Source organism: Pagrus major, chromosome 8, assembly GCF_040436345.1.
Source record: "Pagrus major chromosome 8, Pma_NU_1.0".
NCBI classification, from domain to species: domain Eukaryota; kingdom Metazoa; phylum Chordata; class Actinopteri; order Spariformes; family Sparidae; genus Pagrus; species Pagrus major.
In genome coordinates, this window is record NC_133222.1 from 11,170,386 (window position 1) to 11,191,130 (window position 20,745).

A 20,745-nucleotide genomic window follows, 5' to 3' on the forward strand; every position below is an offset into this window, starting at 1 on the left:
GTTTACAGCTGAAGGCGAGAAGCTCCACTCGGCCTAACCGCTGTAGTCAGTATAAATCACGTGCGATCCCTCTAATAAGACGAAAAATAGTCAGATCTTGATATGATGCAGTACGTTCACATTTTCTTGTTATAAATGTCTGCTGCTGAAAAGCACATATCCCTGCTTCAAATATTGCTGTTTTTAGAAGGTAATGTCATGCATGGTATTTGCCAAAATGCATCTCTGTTTTATGGCAGCGAAGCCACAAACATGAGACTTTTTGCCAGCAAGATTGATTGTAGCCAATTTAAGAAATGTCTTTAAATGTCATTCAGTAATGCGTATTGAAATTCTAAAGGAACTTGTGTATTAAGCAGAGGATTCGACTGATATGGGGTTGTTGTTGATGCATGAGCTTAAGCCCATTCAGTGTCTCGCCTTGCTGTGGGAAGCAGTGATGATTTTGGACTTTGTGACGGTCACTTTAATCTCTAATGAAGGCTCGTCCCTGGCTCTGCTCAGCTCTCTGATAGCGGAGCAGTCATAAACAGGCCTGTCAGGGGGATTGCAGCGCTAGCAGTGCAAATGGCAAAGAAAACCCCAGGGACAGAGCCATGCTAGCATTATGGTCTAATTCAGATATAGCTCGGAAAAGACATGAGAAAAAGCTTCTAGTCTGCCTTGCTAGCTCGCTGTGCGGCTGAATCACAGAATACCTTTGAACTCACTTTTCCCTTTTTAATATACCCACATTCATCCAAATATACGAGCTACATTCCTGTGCAGTGAGTTGGTCAACATATCCCTCATAATAACCAGAATACCACACAGTTTATTTCAGCTGCAAATAAACACTCTTCTTTTAAGATTGCATCACAAATTGACCATAAAATTTGTGTTTCTAAATTCAGTCACGCCGTGTTATAGCATATGCTCCTTTTAGTTTTACCACATTACCATACAGATGAAGACAATTTCATGTTTAACATTTAGTTCGAGATGTAAATGTGTGCTCAAATGATTCTGTGAAACTGATTACTGGTTGCTCTGTGTTCTGACACATCCTGTGCTCATGCAGCATGTGCGACAGCTGGTTAGTAATTAGAATAATCTTCTCCCTGGTAGTGATTTAGCTTTCATGACTGCAGCTTACCTCAAATTGAAAATAAATTTATAGATAAATGCCTTTGCTGTTCCAGCAAATTATACCGCTGTAACTCAAAGGAGCCAAGTTGTTTATTTTGGTAGTAAAAGAGCAATCAGAGAAAACAAACAAAGAGCTTTATGAGTGCTGTCAGATTAATAATGATGCTACCCAGCGGTGATGATACAAACGATTATTTTTCAGCACACTCTACCCCACCTCATCATGGTAATTATAGATACTATATCATTATTATATCAAGTATTCACTACAGATTATCAAGATAATTGAAGCTTGCTCCAGGATTGCCAAGTTCACTGTGCTGCCAATAAACTGGGAATTATACTGTGCAAGAGGGAGACACACACATTTTGTTATCCACAGCAAACTAGCACCGGATCGGTCTGGTGTGTTCATGTTCACTCTGCATTTTTCTTAAGTGAGCACAGATACACACACAAGGATACACACACATGCACACAAACATCAGTTGACAGTGTTAAGATGAGGCTATACATGTGATACATTGTTTTTCTCCCAGCTTCTGTTCTGGTGTATCTGGGCAAATCCCGTGGTGATGAGGCGTAGAATCTGTCATGGAGAAGGCATAAGCCTTTCATATGCATAGTAGAGATAAGAGGCAGCCATTTTATCAGGCGAGCTGTCGCTCCAACATGCTTGCGTGTTCTCTGTCCCCGGGAGCGCCTCCAGAAACATGTCCCTTTAATGACACGGCCCGCTCTCGCCAAGAGGACGCCCAGTTTGTTCCGAGCGCTAACCTGACAATTATGCCAATTACACCAGGCAGCAATGTTGACAAACACACCAGGAGAATTGTTGCAGTTGATTGGTAGCTGTGTTCCGAAGTCCCCCTGCTGTGACCTCTTCTGTAATCTAACTAGCATGGAGGAGAATTGCAACGGGTTTTCTAGAAAATTCCCCAAGCCTTGTGTTCTTTTGTAACGGGGCGATGTTCGTGCCAAACTGAACAGGCAGAGAAATTGATCTAGTGTGTCAAGAAGGCAGAGAGAGAGAAATCATTCCTCCTGCTAGTCACCACTGTATGTGATTTGTTTCGATTCATAAAGAGTGTCGCGTTTCCTGCCAGGCCAGGGCAACATGTAGAAAGTTGTTGTGGTGGATCACATTGCCACTGAGGATTAGATCCCAAATACTGACCCAGCACCATTAGCTGCTACTTATGTAACCCTTAAAGAGCACTGCTGTTGGCACCTGAGTATAAAGCTTAGCAGCCTATGAAGTGAGGCAGGAAACACTGCCAATATGGAAGCATATTAACAATACAGCGGCGGCTCACCTGCTACAGCGTGAAGTGTGAGTGCTTGGTTAGAGTACATAAAGGCTTTTTCAGCAGGTTTTTTTGAGCAAGAACAGCATTGTACTGCATCAGCCTATTTGCAAAAAATCTGTTTTGATAAGCACGCATCTTTTGAAGGGAAAAAAGATGATCCCCTTTTATTTTGGAGCACTTAAACTTCCAAGCGCAGCACATGATTTTTTAATTTCTGTCTCCAAATAACAAGGCTCTGTGTATGATTGACATAAAGCTGTAATTTCACGCGAGAATAACACACTGCTGTGGAGTTATTAGACCAGATATTTTGCCGTATTACAGGTTAGTATTTCTTGTCAAGCCCTTAGGTTCTTTCGCTGAACAACAGAATTTATTTCCTCTCAAACTGCAGCACTTCTTAGCTGTGATACTACACCTTGCAGGGAGATTTAAAGGCAATAACAACCGCAGATTATAGTTTAACACCAAGGTCAGGAACTATTCTATAACAGTTCACTTGAGCTCCGATCTGGTCATGTAAGCACAGGGCTGAGAGCAGCTGGGGTTGTGCCGTGAGCGTGGTTTGTATCTCGAGTTACCTTAGAGCTGAAGTCACACCTGGTCAGTGTAAAGTGTCATAGCCCACTGAGAGCATACTATATCTTTTGTAAGTGAACAGTGATACACAAAGGCAGGCAGTAGCGCAGGCAGGCGTCTGCCTCTGCTGGCCTGGTCCAAGTGAGCGGAGCTCAGTGCCCTGCATGTCCCCCTCACTTCTCTTACATAACCCGCTGCTAAGCTGGAGTTAGCAAACATTAGAGGTCAGCTGGTTATTGGGACAGAGGAAATGTAGTCATTCACTGGAGCACTATTTACAGTAGGAAAGAGAGATTGCTGTGTGAGGCAAACAATTGTTTTCCTCCTGACATTTGTTATGAATTCAAAAAATAAACATTTTTTGGGTGTATGACTTTAGTTCATATTCGGAACAATACTGAAAAAGCTCAACAAAGAGGGTGTGTTTAATGTATGGCCTGTAAAAGTATCCTGTCCATGCCTGCTACTGCCCACATCCAGCCCTTTGTTATGTTCTTTGGATGTTTTCATGCCTTGAGGACATAATGTTTTCCTGTTACGTTATCGCGTTAGTGCATTCCAACCAGTGATGTCTCTTCGAAACGTCTGATGTAGATTAACAATGAAGGTGCAATGATTTGCACCTATGTTTGATGAAAAGAGGCCGGGGAATCCATTAGTGTCCATCTAAATTACATCAGCCAAACCACTGACACCAGCCTACAGTCCACTGCCACTCATTGATTAAGAAGAGTTTCCAACGGCTTTATGTAACCAGCCCTTTGCATTAGCTCCACAATGTTGCTGCTCCCCTGTGATTGGCAAGAAGGGCCATTTGTAGGGTACAGTTAGATTTTTCTCTTGTCAGAGAGAAATGCCCAAATGAAATAAAAGCAGGCAAGATTAAACACCGCGTTTTTTAACCCGGTGACTCACCTTCCCAAATGGGGATGAATAATGTAGGAACAATTGTACAGGGTGAGCCATGTAGCACATTTGTAAATGATGGTAGTGTAGCACGCCACAAAAAAGGACTCCATCATTCAGGAAGTCATAAAAAGACATCACATTGTCCAATTAATAATGATTTCCATGTGATTTCTGAGATGTTTTCAAGGCGTCGTAATTATTGACAACGCATGTGAAAACCAAATTTAGATTGCCGTTGGAAGTCTCCATCTTAATTCAGTCGAGTCTTCTTTTAAAACCCCCCCTTTGGTTTTGATAAAAGAAAAAGCAATGTCAATCAGGTGAACTAATGGGAATGTGCATTTTGTAATTCACTCAAAGGGAATGGTAAATTGAAAAGAGTTTGCAACCTTTTAACACACTCGCGCACACCAGCGCTGACAGTCAAGCTCCATTATCTGACAGCTGGAGAGGTTAAAAATAACTGTGCTCGCAGCAAATTAGACGTATCATTTGGCTTCTAAGTGAGAGATGAATCTTTGTGTGGATGCTCCTGCCATGCCGTGACACGGGGGCAATATATCAGGCTGTGTTTGCCTGTCTTTCTCATAAACTCCAAATGGAATTGTAAACAGATGAAGCAATTTTACACCAAATGTATTCTCTCTGAGTCGCTCCTATGCTACAGCGAGGAGCCCAGCTACCATAGACACATACATTACTGCCCCGTGCACTCTCAAGCCAAAGTACATAAATCATGATTTGGCTGCCTGCTGGGTTATTGCTATCGCTCAAAGCCAATCCTCAAAGTGTTTTATATGTTACTTTTTTATCTCACGATAAATCTGGTGTTATTGCACATACGACTTTTTGAAGATGCGGCTGCCTGTTATTTCTCTGCTCGCTCGTAACGGCAGATTCACACATGCTGCAAGTTAAGACACACGCAACGTATAAGCAATCAAGGATGAGCCGTATGAATCCCGATTCTGCTTGTCACAGTCAAGTTTTCCGTGTCATTCAATAGCACCTTGGCCACTTATGCGCGCATTTCATGTCAGGTGTCAGAAGGTGGGGTGTCGGTTCCCATTTAAGACGGTAAGAGAAGTGTTACTGTGGGATCCTTGTTACTGTAAGGTAAGTACAGAGATTTCCATGGGAGGCTTAGGTGACAGCGACGGTGTAGCATTTCCTCTAAATACCTAACAACATCATTGTTAATTCATAGCTATTTAATCACTTACTAGAGTAAGTGCAGGAAGGATGATCTTTGTGTCATGTTGTCTCACAAGGTAATCTCTTGTATTTCCTCGCTTAAGACCCATGCTCTAAATTTGTCACTGACTGCGTGTAGCCACATTCACCCCCCGAGTTTTAAGATGAGTTTTAAGTCTGCATATTTACCGAGCTCAGTGTGGCCCTGACTCAGTCTGCTTGACGTGATTTATCTCATCCAGCTTAACTGACAGGTATTGATGTGATACAAGGATAAATGCAGTAGATTGATGGAATTAAAGCCTACCCTATTGTTCCCATGCTGTGCATCACTGACACGTGTGAGACTCATGTCTCTCATTAAAGAAAATAAATGCTTCAGGCATCCTCCCTGCAAAAGCATCAAGTTTGTGTGTGTGTGTGTGTGTGTGTGTGCGTGTGCGCCCGCAAACCCATGTGTGTGTGGGAAGCTATCTCAGTTGTTTTCCCTCTCTATAATCTCTCCCTCCTTGCACAATGGATTTAGCCCGGCCTTGAATGGGAGAGAGTGCAAATTGCTGCTGACTCTAAACAGCAGAGCATTCACCCTGTTGACAGAGGCCTGGACATGTGATTACATTAAACAAAGGGGCAAGACCATTGATCATTTAATTAACTTTCAATTATTGCTTGTGAAAAGGACAGGATCAGAACTGCAAGCGCGGCCGTGCTCCGTTGTTGAGGCATCGTGGTGTTATACCCTTGGGCAATCCCCCTTCCTTCTTATATGATGCATCTAAGCCACTAAAGAAATCTAATCTTAACTATGCAAGAAATAAAGAGAGAGAGAGAGGGAGAGAGAGAAGCTTTCTCCACTTTACGTGCACGGCAGGCACTTGGCTGTGCATCTAAATTTTAGGGAGCTAGTGTTAACTCTATATTTGGATTCCACTGGAGTGGATTAAGGATCCTTTACTGCAAACCCACGGGATTCGCAGAGACATAAAAGAGGAGACTGTTTGCATCCATGCTATACAAATAATTGCAGGTTTCAAATCGAGTGTAATTTCAAGCACCAGCTATATGGGAGAGTGTGGGCTTTGATGTACAAATCCACAATTCATGGGGGATTAGCACCCCAAAGGTTAGCGGTTGCTAATTACAGGAGATTGGTTATACATATCTAACAAGGCAAGAAGACAGCCTTAATAAATGTGAGGATTCATCAGGAACAAGGATAAGCGTCTGTGATAAGCGGACATGTATTCGAATCACTATGGATTGATACCCTGTAATGCCCTTCTTTAAACAGTGAAAGGACAGAAGCACTATCTCTTCCATTGTCTTTATAAACAGCATACCTTGTGCGAAATGAGATTTTGGAGATGCATTTGTGAATGCAGATTTGTGCAATCTTATAAATTAACCTCTCAGATATTCTTCCTGTGTCTCTTACTGCAGCAATTTCTCTTTTACTGTATTTTGCTTGCAGCGTTGAGTGCTGCATTACCATAATCCTTGGTTCCCTTCCACAAACCACCACTGGCTAAATGAATCTATTATTTTTGCCTGGAGCCGTAAAGATGCAACAAAATGCAATGCATTGAAGGGAATGAAACTTGTGATAAGCTGCACATTTTCTCTATAATAGCCTGTCTACAACAGACTTCTTACCCATGGTTGAAAGTATCAGCGCACTTGACCTTTAATAATCTGGATGCTGTAAACTTAAAAGGTGCTATCAAAACCTAAACCTTTCCGAGGGAAAAAAAAAACACCCAAAACATAATTCAATTCTGCACACAGTCATTTAGTCAGGCTCCGGCTAGCTGGCGCTGTGTGTTGTTGATTCCCCTGACCAACAATAGCAGACCTGGCCGGTGTGGCCTTGTGTTTTCATATGGCCCTAAATTAAACATGTCCGAGCCACGGCAGGCACTTGCTCTGCCGCGGGAAACGCTTTTTCATCTCCTAATGAATGTGCCTGAGGGGGTCCCACAGGGGGCTCCACTTCACCCCTCATTAGGCGGGGTGCTGCCTCTGCCTTCATGCTGAGGAGCAACCTCCTGGAGAGGGGCCTCCCACTTCATCTGAACGTCCCACGCTCCCCTGCCCTGGACCAGTGGACTGCACTGCTCTCTCCCCACCTCTCCTTTCATTCTCACTGTCTATCTCTCCCTGTCTCCACTGCTGCCCCCCCCCCCCCCCCCCCCTCGCCACAAAGCAGCTCCTCTTATAGTGGCAGACCAGGGATGACAGGGATGAGAGGACGGTCCATGCTCCTAATGTCATTTTAATGGCCTTGTTTGGTCTTTTGTGGTTGTGATTTATTGCTCTACACACACTTCTAATGTCCTCCTAAATGTCCGCTGGACTGTCTTCCTCAAAACAAGCCAAAGATGCTATTGTTTTAGAGAACACAATGAGGAAAGGGTTGACAAACTAATCAGAACTACGTTGAGAGCTCCACTTTCTTCCAAACATGCTGTCTTCATTATGGCCTCAGACAGACATGTGTGTTATGTCATGAGCGGAGGAAGAGCTGAAGAACTGTGCAGGACCTTATGTCCTGCCCGGGCTTAGAAGTTCCCTCCTAGTGCAGCGCTACAAATACCCACTGTCATGTGGAAAATATTGACAGCTTCCTGTTGTTAATGAAGCAAACAAAGCAGAGACGATTCCTGGCTGTCGTGAGGCAGCAGGAAGGGAAAGAGGGATATACTGGCTGTCAGCTGACTCCTAGAGCCTTTGCATGGCAGCAGCTTGGGCTGAAGAGCTGATTGTTATTCCAGGGCTTTTGGGATGTGTTTATGCAATCATTAATCTTGGCACTTGTTTATTTGCCTGGGATTAGAGCACCATGGTGCATTCACCGGCAGTTAGGGAAGCTGGTTCACCAAAAGGTAGCAACGAGCGCTCAGGTCCTCCCCTGTAAGCAAAGCGTGCAAGGAGGGAAGCATGCTTTGCGCATGGCTGCTTAATCCTGCCATGTTAAACAAAACCAGGCCAGTGTTTGTAGGACTGTGAAAACAGCAGTGCAGGGGGAATGTGCCTCACATGCTGTAAGCAGTCTGTGAACTCGGTGTGGCAGTAGACACTCCTCGTGCACCCCTGTCGTCTAGGAATGCCTTTCATACAGTCTGCTGCAACTGGCAGAGAGGGAGGACCATTGTGGAGTTGCTCAGCAGCTCCTCCACAGTATGTGCAGAAATTATTGCAGAGATTTTTTTTTTGTTCAATGTAAACTTGTTTTCATACCGTGCAACATTTTAAAACCAATATAAATAGCTTTTAGTTCATTTTTTAGATAATCTGCTGGGTTACATAAAAGGTTTTTATGACCCCAAGGAGAAGGAGCATAAAGAAAAAGGTAATCCTTCAATTTTCTTAAAAATGTTATCATGACCAAACTTGAAGATGCACTGTTTTTACTGCACAACAAGCACAAATAGACACAGTAGTGGAAGACATATTTAGATCTTTAACTTCAGGAAAATAGCATTATCACTTTGTTAAAATACTCTGTTACAAGTAAAAGTACTACACTCGGAACCTTACTTAAATAAAAATATGTATTATCAGCCACATTACCACATTTACGTATCAAAGGTAAAAGCATTTGTGCAGAAAAACGTTCAGGTAGTGTGTATGTGTATTATATTTTTGTGTGTGTGTGTGTTTTTGAGAACCACAAACAACCTGTTTTCAGCTGTGTGACGATGTATTTTCCGGCTAAACAGCATTTTTTAGGAATTTATTTAGCTCAAGAAGTAGGGGGATTTTCTCATCCTATAAAGGACCACTTAATAAAATTCCCAACATTCAAATTGGGTATGAAAAATTGGAATCTGAAAAGTACATCTCCAGCTTTGAGATGCTAACCGATTTTGAAATTGGGCTGAAACTCCACAGATTTTCTTCTCTTTAATTTTAACCATGCGCACAGTACAATTTTTTCTTCATTTTAAAATGATGCCACATCACAGATTATCGTACCAGAGGGAGCACTGCACCACCTCACATCCTCTCACTTGATCTCATGGGGAAGTAGACGCAAACAAAATGGAGATTGGCATGGTGCAGCAATTTACTGTATTAACGTGTTAATGTGAGGAAAAAACTAAAGCAGACGGTAAAACTAGTCTGGATGAGAAGTGAGACGAGGTCAACACAGATTTTCTATTCATCAGCAAGAACTGGAGGTGAGATTTTCATCTCAAGATTTTTCATCATTGGTTGTTGTAGTCCAGCTCGGAAAGTACTGATGTAATCAGCCAGATTTTAAATCGTAAATATCAAACAAGTTCAGGAGGCTTTAGACAGGATCTGTCAAAACCCTCGTATTACCAGATAATCTGTAATCTGCTGCAAACACATCAAATATAACATATATTACGGACATGATTAGTGATAAAGTGTGCTGACACTTCCGCAAACCATTGACATTCATCGCCTCAGTGGACTCATCATGGCCCTGATACTGCCGGGAGCAAAATGAAATAAACAGATTGATTTTTGAAATGCCTTGCAAATTTCATCACTAGTAAATATTTTACTCGGTCAGGATCGCAACATTTCACTTTAATCATTTTGAAGATTTAGTGGCATTGAGGATAAATGATGCATGATGGAAGTGTTCGCAGTCACTTATTAAGACACTAATAGCCAAGGGCACTATTTATGGATTAGATAATGGCTCTGTCTCGCTTTAATTTGCTCTCTGCACCTGGAAGAGAGGGCCTTGAAAATCTTGAAGGCCAAATAGTAGCGCCGAGTGTGTGACTGTACGTGAAAAGGGCTCACACAAGGAGAAAACAAAAAGTGTCCCAAAGAGCGAGCCCAGTGAAGCAGGCTCTCTGAGAAAGCTCTTCTTCTGGGGCCCCATGACACCGGTGATCTGTGGAAAGGTTGGGTGCCTCTAGTTTCAGCTCTATCTAGCTGTGGATCTTTGAGCAGCAGGATTCAGTATCCCAGCTAATGTAACAAGGCTCATTTGTCTCAATCACACGTCCCTGGAAGTATCGGCTGGCCATTGATGTCATTCATCTTCCCTGTCCTTGCCTGCTCTTTTTCAGTTGATGAAAAACCCAAGACCTTCAAGCAGGATGGCAGAGGTGCGGTAAAAAGTGCTTATCAGTCCAGCCGTAAAAAACTGTCGAGTAACGGTGGGGCTGTGTGGACAGTTTGTAAAACTTTCCAGGTTTTCAATAACAGTAGACAAGCTGTACACGTTCAGGCAACTGGCTTTTAATTTTAAGATTCACTTTGACGATTCTTTAGCAGATTGTCATCAAACGCTGAGAACATGTCCTTTTATCTTGGCTCTTCTAGGAGCAGTTGTTTTTGTCCGGTGCCTCAATCAGTACACAACTCCAACAGCAGACAACTTTGGCAACTTTGTTTTAGGGATCAATTGATATTGTTGTTCAGGGCCAATATGCCAATTTATTTTATTGGCAATCGGACACAAAAACCAGAGGTACCATAACTGGAAAAAAGGGGAATGTGATAATTGGTCTATCCCTAACGTGTTTAGTATTTGCAGAGTTAATATTATTTGTCTCATTAGCAAAACCATGGCAGATAATAAAATATATGTAAACTGCAGTGGTGGAAGAGGTATTAATGTAAATGTAGCAACAATAAAGTGTTAAAATAATCAAAATATACTTAAAGTACCAAAAATAAAAGTACTACAGTTTCAGAATCACATTACTACTGGATTATATTACTGTTGCATTAATATGTGCATAATTTTATATTGCAGCTAGTAAAGATGGAGCTCATTTGAACCCTATTAAATACTGCAGGTTAGTTAAACCTATGACAATATATCACAATTTATTAGTTGATAAACATATATTTTGTATTAATGATCTAAATCTGTAACTAGTAACACAGTTACAGCAGTAACTACAGCTGTCGAAAAAATGTAATGAGGTAAAAAAGTGCAGTATTTGTCTATAAAATGTAGTGGGTAGAAGTATAACGTCAAATGGAAATCCTCAAGTAATGCACAAGTACCTCAGATTGGTTCGTACAGTAAGTGCAGTACTTGAGTACTTAGTCACAGTCCAACGATGGTAAGCTGTTTTTATAGAGATGGGTAGTGGGGTAAAATGTAGCTGCCATAACCATGCCATGCTGCCAGAACAAAAACATTAAATAATTCAATAACATTCATGTCAATATGGTGTAAAAGCTTTTGTGAATATCGAGTTTCTTTCCACAACCTGATATCCATCTTAAAAGGAGAAATTAAGGATGACATGCTCTTGTTTATAATAAACAATGACAGGAGAGAAAGCATTGATATGAAGCAGCAGCTAACTGAAGACATAGAATAAGGCGTTTGTATTGTTATAATGTTACCTGTAGTTTAGTGTACCTTACACACTAATCCCACTATGGCACTGTAAAATATGGGAAAAAAAGAAGGTATTACAATTGTTAATTGACACATCTTTAAAGTGTTGATCCTCCATATTTCATTTATTAGAGATATTGCATCATGAGAATGTGCTCATGTGTTCCTTTTTTTTCTGATTATCAAATGTTGTGGAACAAAGTTCAGCAATTGATCTATTAACACATGTGCGCTGATGTCAGCTCCAGTGGAAATACTGACTCACACCATAACTGCAGGCTTATGCTGAGCTCCCCTCTTCGACGGAGCAAATCAAGATCATGATTACTATCTGGCCCGTGCAGCCAGTCTGCGTTGTCTGGAAACATGTTTTCCTAAGGAGACCACAGAGGGACAATTACTGTCAGCTGAACTATTCAGCCTGCTCTCCATGTGTGTTCTGGCTGCGTGCCTTTGACCCACTGACCCTGAGCAGCAGCATGAGACTGGACCTCCAGCCTCCCTCCTCTTTTTTCCCCCCTTCATATCCCCACTCCTCCCCCCATAAGTGAGGCATCCAAATATGCACTTTGCAAATGTCTAAAAATGCTCATATACGCAGTCCCCCCTCTGGCAAAAACACCACGCAGGAAGTTGAATGGATGTAAGTTTTGATTTCTTTGTGTGAAGCAGTGGAAAGATCCTATTGAAAAACCCACAGCAAGAATCCTGGTTGTCTTACAGAAATGCATACTAATACAGCAATTATAGGAGGAAGGAAGTTGGACAGTGTGGCAGTAGCAAATTCCCTGGTGCAATGGAACAAGGCTCTTTGTTGTTATGTAAAGGTTTCTGCGTGTAATTGCAGTGGATGTTTTGAAGGATTCATTATTTATATATTCCTGTGTTTTTCTAAAGGAGCCTACGAGGCTGTCGTCCCTGCAGGGAGATTGGGGGGCTGAGAGGTGCTTAACTAAGGCACTGTGGCACAATCGAGGCTTTAACCGTAGCCTGCGTAGTTCAAGTGGTCAGAGCATAGGTTCAAAAGCATCGCACGAGCCTCAGCGAAATCTTAGAATTCAAACGGCAGCTCCTGCACCAGTCAATCAGTCGGTCCTGTGTGATTTCAGCCTCAGTGATTTTGAGTTTTGGTGCATCCCAATGCCTTGCTGCACAGCGCATGAGTAAAAGAAAACAACGCAACTCTGACTCACACTTGTGATGTAAAAAACTTCCATTTCCCTTCAAAAATGCATGCCGTTATAGTAGAGGACGTATCACATTTGAATTTATTAAGGGGCCCAAACCAAATGATCTAAATAGTTATACAAAGCATGTAAATATTTGCAACACAGATATTTTTTTATTCAGCTCTCACGGCTCTCTATGACTAACTAGAGGCTGGTAGAATGCATAAGTGAGCGCTGTCTACAGATTGTATTTTGCCATCAGAGTAAACAGTGTGAGCCTTTCTCCCTCCCGGCACACGTGTACGCCCGCACGCACACGCTCGCACACACAGAAGGGGCGTGCCCTCCGGTCCCCAGCACCCGGGCACAACTTCACTTGTCACTGCAGTCACAGACAAGAGGGGGGTGGGATAGGTGGGGGAGCGATGGGGAGAGAGATTTGAGCTCAGGTGGGGCAGACGAGGGAGGGGAGAGGAGCGCCGCACACATGCTACCCTTCATGGTGCTCGTCTGCTCGGTAAACCCAGGCTTTTGTTGTTTCCCCTAGAGTGCAGGCGCACAGACTCCCAGTCAGGAAGCTCGTCAATCTTTGCCACAACAACACATAAATTAGTGCCCAAATTACTGTTACGCCGGTGGAGAAAGAGACATGGAGAGAGATGTCTTATGTTGCGGTTTGGGAATACATCTTCCCCTCTCCTGCTCCCCCTCATAGAGGGTGTCAGAATGCACTTCAATAAAACAGTCAAGTAAATACAGGGAGAGACATGAAGAGAGAAGCACTGCTGTGTTGTACAGGCATCTGGAGTTGGGCAGTGTTGAAATATTAATAGGCCTCACACACAAACAAACACAGAGATGTACGCATGAGTTCATCCAAAAAGCAGCCCAGGGCAATGGTCCAGACCTGAGCTTCAGCAAAGTCACCGCGCTGCTATGAAGGAATAATAGGGAAAGGCTTAAAGAGCCCATCTTTTGAAACGGAAATATCTCTTCAAATATAGCTGGTCTCTAGTGAAGGGGGATCACAGCTTAGGCAGCTAAATAATTGGGGGGAATTAGCAAGAAGCAGCATAGAGACATCAAAATGTGTCAATTGTGTCTTCCCTTGCTCTAATCCCTCTGGTCAGTATATTTTTTGATGACTTCAGCGTGTTTACAGGTTGAATGGAAGCTGTTTAAAGTGATGATATATAGAGTTTTGGTCGGCAGGTGAATTTCTGTGCGGCGATGTGTGCTTTCCTGTGCTACAAACCAGCAAATGCCATTAGAACAGCTCTATGGTAATATGCCAGCAGCCTCCGATCCCTAAACAAATAACACATTTATACTATTCAGCCTGTGTTCCGTGCCACGACTGTCCTTTGCCGCTGACATTCAAATAACCTTTCTTCTCCTGCATAAATGGGAATAAAAAAGTATTGTGTTGTGCGACTTCACATGACAGCAGAGCCCTGGCAGATAAAAAGAGGCAGAATTCTGATTCCAGCTCTTGTTAGGCTGTCGACTCTCAACAGCTAGATCTGACTGTCATGGGTATCTGTTTAGAGAAGACTCTGTTTATCAACCGACAGCTGATCTCCACTGCCAAATGGGAAGTTTGTGCAGAAAAAAAATGAAAATAGCTGCACGTAATGATGGAGGAGCAGTGCTCGGTGCACATTTGCAAGCCAGTTTAGTGCCGCTGGTGTTTGAATGCTGACCATGTGTGAATGCTTTGTTTTTAAGAAAATCTGCCCCGGGAGAAGGCATGTGATCCTTCATAAGCTTTTGTTTGGTTTTGTTGCAAAATATTATAAAATCAGAGTGTATTAACACAGTTTGTCTGATGGTGAAAGGACTGTTAATCTGTTCATAATGCTGTGCCCTGTCCAGTTCCTTACATAATCTCTGACATGAGCCCACTGGCTTGCGTCACTCCGTCATTGACAGCTGTCAACACAAAACAACCCACGCACACACACACACACACACACACACACACACACACCACCATGCACAGAGAAGCAAACACGTTTTTTTTCCCCTTCAGCTGCCTCACATGCTTTCTTTTGGGACGATGTACATTGTGTCATTTCTTGTGCACATCTATCATGAATCATCAGGCCATGAGAAAATGATTTAATGGTCCAATCGAGTAATGGGTTAAGCTCTCGGCATTATGACGGCGGCCTGGGCATGGGTCTGTAATGTAAGGGATAATCTTAATCCTTCAACGTTATGTCAGTAGTCCAAGGGTTCAGTGGGAACAGCCAGGAGATTTTGACTAGTGATTTCCATGTTTGCACAAGCCTGTAGGACTTTCAGTTTTATTTTACTTAATGTACGTTACCAACATGCTTTGTTGAAAAAAAAAGTAAGACTATAATTCTAAAAACGTATGACAGGAATTAAAGAACGCTAACCAGGAAATAAATAAAATGTGTGCTTTTAACTGGCAAGAATATAGCCCGCTATAGCAGCTCCTCTTCAGTGCATACTAATTAAAGAATCTACACTGCATATTGACGAACAGATTATTAATATATTACTCAGATTATCAATATATATTTTACAGCTTCACAATGTGAGTGTCTTGTGAATAAAGCAACACCACGCTAGCAGTGGAAAGGGAGGAAGTTTTCTGTCTGTCTGACAGTGTCTGTCTATTCAATGCTTCTAATAAGATAAACTACGACAGGGCCCCTGTAAGCTGCTCGTGTGCATTTGGCAAATTGTTCTGGGTGTTCACATTTGACTGTCAGTTTCCAGCTCTTTGAAAATATCGTGTAGTTTTAGCAGTGGGTTGATGTCGGGGCTGCGAAGAAGACAGTGAAGGGCACTGGGTGAACATGCAGAGGCCTTGCTGCCCTATTGTACATGTGCTCTGAGTGACACGTCATCCCCTCAAAGGGCCTGCTAGTGTGGTGAATCAGTGTCCTTGAACTGCTCAACCACAGACAGACAAAGAACAAGCTTTAGCATTCGGCTTGACTGTCTCCTCTTTCTGCCATGCCCATTGTCCAAGACACCCACGCCAGGCTGCAGTGCTGCATGCAGGAAATCAGTCTTGAGCCGCTGTCCAGCCCTTTTGGTTATGCGCGTGGTGTGATTGTGCTGCAGTGTGATTCGCACATAATCTTGGCGTCTCTGCAGGTGTCTTTGAAGTGGCCTGCGCGCAGAGGCCATCTCGCAGTGCTGTGAGGAGCGGCAGGCTGCTGGGATGGGCTTTAGCATGGCTGCCCGTCTAACTGTGCCTGGCTTTGATGTCGTAAACAGAGCAGGCAGGGCTGGCTGGCAGGGAAGCGGGCAGGCAGGCAGGGAGGCAGGGAGTCAGGCAGGCAGGCGCGGTGAATGGGATCAGTGGCACTGTGCTGGTCAAGCTCAAGCGAGCCAGCAGCTGCCTGTTTCACACCAAGAGGCAGTTAACACCGCAGCTCATGTCAATAGATATTGACTGCCAGACTGGGAGTGCTTATAGGCGCGGGCCTTTTGTGTTTGACTGACTCTCCTGTGTGAATTCAGTTTAAATCATACTCAGTGTCTGAAGTGCAGCTTAGGGGCCCTCATGACCAGTCACTCAAGAGGACAACTTGCATAGTCATACAGATATACAAATATTGACCTAGCTGATGTTGGAGGTGACTTCATGGAGTATTTGATCTCCATTGTGTCACTGTGACCCCTCCTCTCCACGTATTTTTGAAAGCAGCTTATCCCAGTGTGGAAATAGCTATATGTTCAGACTGAGGTCTTTTCTCATACAAGAAACCACAGAGCCAGCCTCAGCCGGTCCAGAGACAAACCCTTTTTACTGTTGAGTGCACTGAGCATCCAGGGGCTTGTGCAGCGGTGGAGTGAGAGGGTGTTAGCTAGTGAGGCTGTGTGCACTCAGGGCCTTCCTGCTGCAGATAGGGCTTTGTGAGGCATGCTCGTGTATGTGTATGCCCTGCCCGGCCTGGCACCCCCGCGTCTCTACTCCCACTGCTTTCACCTGATGTGGCACAGCCTCTGTCAGGCCTGAGCGAGCGCCCAGCCAGCTCCGCTTCTTCAGGAGAGATGAAGGCATCTCACAGCTATGCTGTGGGGGTGGGGAAGCTAGCAGCAGCCTAAGCCTGGAGCTATCAGAGGCTGGAGCTCAGAGCCAAAAGCCTGTGGGCTGGATAGGGTGGGTGGAAGCTTGGCTTAACTTGGCAAGACAACCATAGCCACAGCCCTGCACTGCCACCCAATGGCTGGGGTCTGTCACTGCAACCTTTAGTTCACCATAACCACAGCTAGTCATAATTACAGCACGCTTCAGTTGTTGTGAGTGCATGTCAGAACAAATTATGTAAGTAATGAGGCTGAAAATGCTAAAGGAGTCGAAACACACTGCACTGCTAATGCTCATGCAGGGAGAACACAAAAACAAACAATAGAGTGCACTCATACAGAGATAGACCTAACCGAAATAACAAGCAACTGTGCACAGTAAGGAAAAGATTAATTATAAATTAACCCTCTCAGTTAGGTTGTCAGAGCCCGCCTCCTGCCTGGATTTCACTCTAATCCGGGCCGACGAGGTGCAGTGCCCTCTATTGTACGTGAGAATCACAAATCGCAGGAGGTGTTGTCTGGAGGAGAATTAATTGTGCATGTTCCACCACTCCCTTTTGTTCATTTTACTAAAATGTGGGCTAATTCCATGTAAACATGGCCGGTCTTGTTGACTCCAGCAGCGCGAGGAGAACAGACACAGATTCCTGAATGAATAGAGTGTGGCTCCGGGGTTAGTGGATTAGAGGCTCTGTGTTAAGGGCCTCTCCCGGGCATGCCTCGGGGACAAGGACATTATCCACATGACACATTACAAGCTCCTAGGCAGATGATTAAAATGGGCAGGGATCTCTGGATTGGACCCCAGCAAAAAGTACTTTTGATGTGATCAAACTAGTTTAAAGAGGTTGGTTGTTAAGGTATATGAGGGATATTAGAGGCTTCTAGTCTTGGGAAGAGAGAGTGATTGTTAGATAGTAGACAGTTAGGCCTGGCTAGAGGGGGGAGGCTGATGTAACACTCTGACATAGTGAATGTACCACCACTTTTTTTAAATTATTATAATTTTTAATGCCTCTTATTAAGGCAAAATCATAATATTCCTCCCCTAATTGGTATAGACTTGTGTTGCAATAGCCCCTTGCGCTCTGATTGGTCGGGTGCATGGCTGGTTGGAGAAAACCATTACATCGTGAGAAAATATCCCGCGGTGATCTTTCCTCGATTTAGATCAGATAGCGGAGTTCGTCTGGCGCTGCAGTGCACTGTTGGGACAGTGGGACTGAGATGTTGGAGATGTGGAGGAGGGCTGCGAGATAGAGATCTCTGGGGGAGAGAGACACAGAGAGAGAGAGAGAGAGGGAGAGGGGGGGGGCAAGACAGAGGGGGAGGTGGAGGTGGAGAGGGATGTAGCATCAGTGGCTGCAGTGATAAAGCTGAGAGCAGCGGGACGAGCTGGGAGTTCTGCGTCTCTGATGTCTGTGTGTTCTGTCTGTTCTGTTGTGTTGCCCTGTGGTCCGCTCCTGAAGAGAAGGCCAACGATGGATGAGGCCTGTCCTCTCTGTGCTTTTGTCCTCTATGGCGGGTGAATCACACGCCTGTCAACAGCACAACACCACAGCCAAATCCCCCCACCACCACTGCACACAGTCGCTGCCACCGCTGCACCCAGCGCAGTGGGCATGTTATGATTCTTTGTGGCCGCAGCAGATTTACTCCTGAGGTTTTTATGGTTTTGAAGTTTTAAGAGGCTTCATGAAGTTAAGTTTTCCAACAGGGAATACGTGTCCTCGTGTGGCTAAATGAGCCTTTGTCATTGCACAAGGCTAGTCTTAGTACTCCTGTGGTGTGGTGAGGGTTTGTGGGTAGCTGAGTTTGTCCTTATGTAAGTTGTGTTTAGGATGCAAATTGACACCATGTTTACATTAGCTGCTTGTGAGGACTTAAAATGGCCTCCTCCGCTTCACACACTCACTCACACACACACACACACACACACACACACACACACACACCACTCTCTGTAAATATTCTGCTAATGCTCTGTGGAAGTGAGGATTCAAAAGCCACCGGATGAGATGCTTTTAGAAGCACAGTGCGCTTTCATGTACCAACATGGATCCATGGTGAGGGTGTTGTACAGTGACTTGTGACAGCAAAAAAATGTTGATTTTCTTTTTTTATTTCCTTTTCTTCTCCGCAGCTCAAATCGAAATAATTCCCTGCAAGATCTGTGGAGACAAATCATCAGGCATCCATTACGGCGTGATAACATGTGAAGGCTGTAAGGTAAGCGTCAAGAGACCGAACCTGTTTGTGTCATGGGAAGTAGTGTGTCTGTGTTTGTGTTTGTGTGTGTGTGAGGGACAGGAGAGCTGAGGAGGGGAAGACGGGGGAAAATTGAGGAAGCAAAGTAAAAGTTGCTTGCGAGGAAAAAACGTTTGAAAATGTTGCTGAAGTTTTACGACGGTTCGGTGCGGGACTGCGAAGTGTAAACACACAGAAGATGATCATTAAAGTGGTCAAGCACCACAGAGGACATCACAGATCACCACAATTAGTAGGACAAAGTCATCCCTCTGCCTTGCTCTGCCTTTCCCTCCCAGGGACATGTCTTTTCACTGTTTTTTTTTTCTTTTCTTATTTTTTTTTCTTGCTTCTGCTGCAGCCTGCTCTTCTTGAAATAAAATGATCAAAAGGAGAGTGCTTTGAATTATAGCAGATTGTTGGCTGTTTGCTACAGTGTTGCTTCCATTGAAGCCGCCTTTTGTACTGTTTCAAATGCACCAGCCATTCACAGTGAGGGGAATTTTGTGCTTAGGGTGTATTCTTGTCCCTGTGCTTGTCACCAGGCACATCATTAGCATTCCTCAGCCAGCCTGCACCTTTGCTGTTTGCTCCTGAATGTGTGTGTGTGTGTCTGTGTGTGTGTGTGTGTGTGTGTGTGTGTGTGTGTGTGTGTGTGTGTGTGTGTAGGAGAGAGACAGAGAGAGAGAGAGAGGTTTCTTTCAGCTGCTCTTCCCAGTGCTCCTCTCCCTCACACAGGAGCTGCAAGTAACAAAACACTAAAGAATAAACTGCTGAAATCTATCTTTAATGATTGCTAATTAGTCCAAAGCAGAGGGGCCTTTAATGATATGTGCGAGCACAAAAGTTTGGACCATAAATCATAGCATTATTAAAGAGTGCTGCTTGTCACTGGCAGTTATAGCCTGTTTCCATAATGGCTTCCATTATAAAGCAACTTGGCAGCTGTCAGCTGTTTTCTTGTAATTAAACAGCCAATGAGCAGCTAATTAAGACATATGTGTATGGAGCAGTAGAGTGGGGCATGTTAATGATGTGCTGGAATCAATTCATTAAGTCAAAGGATGAGGAATCCAGTCGGTGTGCATTCGCAATCCTTTAGCACTGCACATGCCAGTGCTGCGTTAATCAACACTAATAACCCCACTGAAGAAAAATACCATCCACTGTTATCAGTCCTACCCAAACACACCACCCTCCTGCTGTACACGCTGGTGAAATACAGCGCTCTTTGGATGCCATATTTAAGCCGGGAAAATACCATTGCTGTAGCGTTATTATCTCGTCTGTTTGGCAGACGAAAAATAAAAATATCACCACCAGGAATACAATGAATCACGATCAATCAGGACTGAATTTTGTCAGCACTAGAACGCTATGAAGGCATGAACTGATCCAGTGGTTCGTCCAATAACCCGAGGTGTTTCTGTGCCCCTTCTCCCGTGCAGGGCTTCTTCAGGAGGAGTCAGCAGAGCAATGCAGCCTACTCCTGCCCCCGTCAGAAGAACTGCCTGATCGACCGCACCAGCCGCAACCGCTGCCAGCACTGCCGGCTGCAGAAGTGCCTGGCAGTGGGCATGTCACGAGATGGTAAGTGCTTGATGGAAGAGGTGGGTGGATACAGCAGGGTGGCGTGGTGAGCAGGGGGGGAGGTGAAGAGTCCAGGTTCGAGACAGTGTGTGTGGGCAAGAATCTGCTCTGCTGAAGTGCCTTTGGAGCTTTTTGACCTCTTTATGAAGGCACATATAAAAGGAGAGAAGTTCCTCATTAGGATCAATATATCAGT

At 44.1% G+C, this 20,745-nt stretch overlaps 1 protein-coding gene across 2 annotated transcripts in view; it reads left to right on the plus strand.

Moving 5' to 3' along the window:
• Positions 1–20,745, plus strand: part of roraa (RAR-related orphan receptor A, paralog a) — a 188,377-nt gene that overhangs the window by 154,294 nt on the left and 13,338 nt on the right. For both annotated transcript variants that reach the window (XM_073471556.1, XM_073471558.1), the window contains 2 exons: positions 18,856–18,941; positions 20,408–20,549. In XM_073471556.1, coding sequence (XP_073327657.1) covers positions 18,856–18,941; positions 20,408–20,549 — 228 coding nt within the window. The remainder of the gene's footprint in view (positions 1–18,855; positions 18,942–20,407; positions 20,550–20,745) is intronic.